This window comes from Wasmannia auropunctata, unplaced genomic scaffold (assembly GCF_000956235.1).
Source record: "Wasmannia auropunctata unplaced genomic scaffold, wasmannia.A_1.0 LD333758.1, whole genome shotgun sequence".
NCBI lineage: Eukaryota > Metazoa > Arthropoda > Insecta > Hymenoptera > Formicidae > Wasmannia > Wasmannia auropunctata.
The window spans coordinates 1-4506 of record NW_012029132.1 but is presented as its reverse complement, the minus strand read 5'-3'; the positions used below and the strand labels follow the sequence as shown (position 1 = coordinate 4506).

General features: G+C 32.8%; 1 protein-coding gene across 1 annotated transcript; it reads left to right on the top strand.

Moving 5' to 3' along the window:
• Nucleotides 1-1029: 1029 nt before the first annotated feature.
• LOC105459785 (dynein heavy chain 7, axonemal-like) lies at nt 1030-3117 on the top strand (the record flags this gene model as incomplete). The annotated part of the gene is made up of 2 exons (XM_011706040.1): nt 1030-1316; nt 2864-3117. Coding segments are annotated over 2 exons (541 nt in total), but the record flags the coding sequence as incomplete, so codon positions are not given.
• Between the last annotated feature and the right edge of the window lie 1389 nt (nt 3118-4506).

Here is a 4506-nt window from a genome sequence, read left to right as displayed (position 1 = left end):
TTCCGATCTTACTTTCGACATCCATAATTCATTAAATTACTTACTGATTCTTTACAAAGCTGCACTGATGCAAATGGAGATGCATCAAATCTAAAAATTTTTTACCAAGTTTGCGAAGTTCCAAAAACTAAACTAAAAATTGCACGCAAATGAGGTTTACATCGTTCGAAAGCGTAAATCTTTAGCTTTAATTTCAGCACCCGATCAGCAATGTGCGATTTTTTATCACCGAGTTATTCAACATTGAAGCAAAAATGACCATTTTTGCTTCAATGTTGAATAACTCGGCGAAAAAAAATCGCACAATGCTCACCGACTGCTCAAATTAAAGCTAAAGATTCACGCTTTCGAAAACTGTAAGCCGCCTTTATGTGCGAAATTTAATTCAGATCGTGGAACCTTGCAAATTTTGGGGGAGATTTTGAGATTTGACGAATTTTTTTTGCGAACTTTGCAAAGTTCCAGAAAATCAAATAAAAATCGCACGCAAATGAGGTTTACATCGTTCGAAAGCGTAAATCTTTAGCTTTAATTTCAGCACCCAATCAGCAATGAGCGATTTTTTTTCACCGAGTTATTCAACATTGAAGCAAAAATGACCATTTTTGATGAAGTTACACTCTCTTGAAATTTGCCTATTTTTAGTGATCAGAATGGGTGATGCTTTAATTTTGCTGTCGAGTGTATTTTATTAAAAATTTAATCTTTTTGTAGCATTTATATATTATTGAATATTAAAGTTTTGTAATCAACACGCATATAGAAGAAAGTTTTATATATACAATTAAGGATTCATTTATTGCAAATTGGATACAATGTTCATTACAGAATACCTTGTACAAGATTCACAATAATACCTACACAAATATAAATAAATTAATATATTTTATCACCTATAGGGGATTAGACGAATTACATTAACTTTGATTTTTATAAAGTTTATATTGATTACAATGCTCTACTTTCATTCTAACATTTATGAATGTACGTTTAATTAAACGCTAATTTAATATTTGATATTTCATACAGAAAAAGATATCTCAATGGTCTCGACAAATTGGAATTTGCGGCTAAACAAATTTCTCAGATGAGGATTGTGCTGACAGAGTTAAAACCACAGTTAGAAGCTTCAGCCAAAGAAACAGCAGACACAGTGCAACAGATTGAGACAGAGGAAGTAGTAATTAAACGAGCAACAATTGAAGTAAAGAAAGATGAGCATATTGCAAATGCTCAAGCTGAAATCGCTAAACAACTCAAAATGGAATGCGAAGCTGATTTAGCTGAAGCTCTGCCAGCCTTAGAAGATGCAACAGGTTTATTTATTTGCTATTTATTTTCAGGATAATTTTTAATATATTTAATAAAAAAAATAAAAGAACACTTAATTTTATTAAAATAAATGACAAAAATAAAAATGTATTTAATTACATATAAATAATTGCTCAGAATTAAAGGCTTAGAATAAACCTTAAAGTCATTCGTTTTACCGATTAAACACAATAATTTTTGTACCAAGTTTTCATAAGTAGTATATGGGCAGCTATGAGCCCATTAAAACAAATCTCCGTGCGTCCCAATTACGTTATCGGCGCTAAGGGTCTGTTTGGATTAGCCAGTCAAAATAGAGCGATTGGTTGTTTCTCCATAGTTCCTCATGATCTGATTGATTGCGTGGAAGGGTAATATAGGAAAGAACCTCGACAATATGAAAGGTGCAACAGAGGATCCGACAACATGGCGGATGGAACGGGAAAATAAATGGGGCCGAACATTTTATTTCGCAGGAAGGAAGTGGGGTAGAACAGGTGCAAGTAGGTTCGCGCAACTCAATATTATCTGCTGTGACATATTGGAGAAGGTTCTTTTCTATTGTAACTTATCACGGAAATGAATGTTCGAGGGTAAGGAATTTTTGTGTCCGAGCGTGTTATAGAATGTCTTATAGAGCAGAAGTAATAAGAGAGATAGAACAGTCAACAGGTACGTGTATGTTTCGACGCGTTCCGACATTTTCCCATTCACTTTTTAGAAAAAAAATCTTTCTACTGCGCTTTATGACTTACGGTAATTAAATATTTTGCTTCAAAGAATAAAAGTATTCGCTAATTAAGGCTGAAAAACGAAAAAGGAGACTGTTGCGGAAATCGTAGATACGTGTAAGAAATAAACGAGAAATGAAGATACAAAAGTCGTTTATTGGTAAAATATAATTATTACATAGAATCAGGCTTGATGTATGATTAAATATTTCCTTTATATCTTATTTGTACTTTTTAAAGTACATGATTGAACATGACAGTATTCAATATTATCGAATTTATTATGGACTCATGCATTGTGTTATAGTCCAAAATTAAAATCATTATCGCTTTTTAAGTGTTTGAAAAAACACTTAAGCAGTAAAGTCAAACAAAAATAAAATGCTGTTAAAGATTCCTTAGATAAAGTGACAGACCTTATTCTAACATATGTAACGTTCAAATTACAGTGAACTTTAAGTTTATTTCTGTTTGACTTCACTGCTTAAATATTTTTCCAAACACTTAAAAAGCAATGACAGTTTTAACAATTAGTTTGGACGACTGATAATTGATTACGCCTCATTCTCCGCAACACTAATTAATGTAACTAAAATATGTAATGGTTATTCCGTTTATACTCATTGTACTTAGGAGGACTCAGACAAGAGCCAAAACGTTTACTTTTGTATTTATCTAATATATATTTTAAACACACGTTCATCCTGTGTTGGCTTAAATTAGCTTCATTCCTATTTATTTATTTTGTTTATTTATTTACTTGTGTATTGTATATTTTACTCTTAAGTATTTTAAAAATTCAATATCTTTGGAAATAATAGCTGCACTTAACACATTGAAGCCGGCGGATATTGCTGTGGTAAAAACTATGAAAAGTCCTCCAGAAGTTATCAAGCTAGTAATGGCAGCTGTATGTGTAATGCTGAATGTACCAGCAATTAAAACGGAAGATCCAACCACTGGCGCCAAGATTCTTGATTATTGGACACCCAGCAAACGGGTATTAGGTGATATCAAGTTCCTAGAATCCCTACGACAATACGACAAAGATAATATTTCAGAGCATGTGATACAGGTATGCACTATGTGAGTCATATAAAGAATTTAATTTCTGAAGTATCAAGACATGCATTAGTTTTGCACTAAATAGATTTTTCGTAAAATACTTCTTTTCATGAGTGAGACAGTTTTATAGAAAGAAAATTTTTATTCTTTTTTTTTAATTCTTTGTTGTCATAATTCTATCATGTTTCACAATTGTCACATTGGATCAAGTAAAATTGATTTTGAAATATCTGCCATTTTAGAACCATGCATTTGATTCAAACAAAAAAATTATAAAACATACTGTGGGATAATATTTAAGGTAGGTTCAGGATTTGGCATTTAATGATAGTTTTATTCACGTACACTTCAAACGTAACAAAATGATAATTTCAAAATAAACTGTCTCTTGCGCTACGTCTCGACGCTTCGAGTCCTCGTCTTAGCCTGCCGATCGCTCGCGATCACTGTTATTATACATACATCATTCATCGATGGCCGCGAATGATAGGTCATTTATCCGAATGCCCTATCATTCGCGGACTCTATCTGGCGGATGAGCACCGCTAAAATAATACTTAAACTTAAGAAAACTGATCCTACATCTTCGGCCGTCCTGCTCTAACATCTGTCCTCAGATGTTGACTTTACTCATCGTTTGACAAAATCGATTGAGGTATCCACGGTTTCATGTAATCTGCTGCCGTCGACGTCTTCCCTCATGCTCACCAACTTTTTTAACAGCATATCGATCATTAAGTGTTATTACAGACTATTTGATATGGTCCTAAAAACTTACCTTTGAACGGTACTTCAAGCCTGGGCTTGTCTGGGTACGTTTTTGCCACCAAATCGCCATCTGCATATCTCAGAGGTTTTTTTTACGCTTCTTATTAAAAGTCTTCTGATTTTCATTTTGGATTTCAGTGATCTTCTTTTTAGCTTCCATCCTAACAAGTAAACCGGTATAACTGCCGAATAGGAAACCCATCTCCAATGATCTTGACCTTGACATATGTTGTCAAGGTCATGACCCTGAGTGACCATCAAAAGATTTTAGCCGTCGTTTGTCGTTTGTTAAAAAGTTATTAACAAAAAAAGTAATAAAAATTAATGGTAATTAGTCACTTTAGGGAATCTTCGAAGATTTTGATCTTGACATATATTATTAAGCTCATTTTTTTACTTATTTTTTACTCAGTTATTTAATACGAAAGCAAAAATGGTTTTTTTTACTTCAATGTTGAGTAACTCGGTGGAAAAAAATTTGCACAATGCTTATCGAGTGCGCAAATTAAAGGTAAAGATTCACGCTTTTGAACGTTTTTGTAAGTCACATTTGTATGCGATTTTTATTTCACTCCATGGAACTTTGCAAATTTAGTAAAAAATTTTTAGATTTGATGCATCTCCATTTACA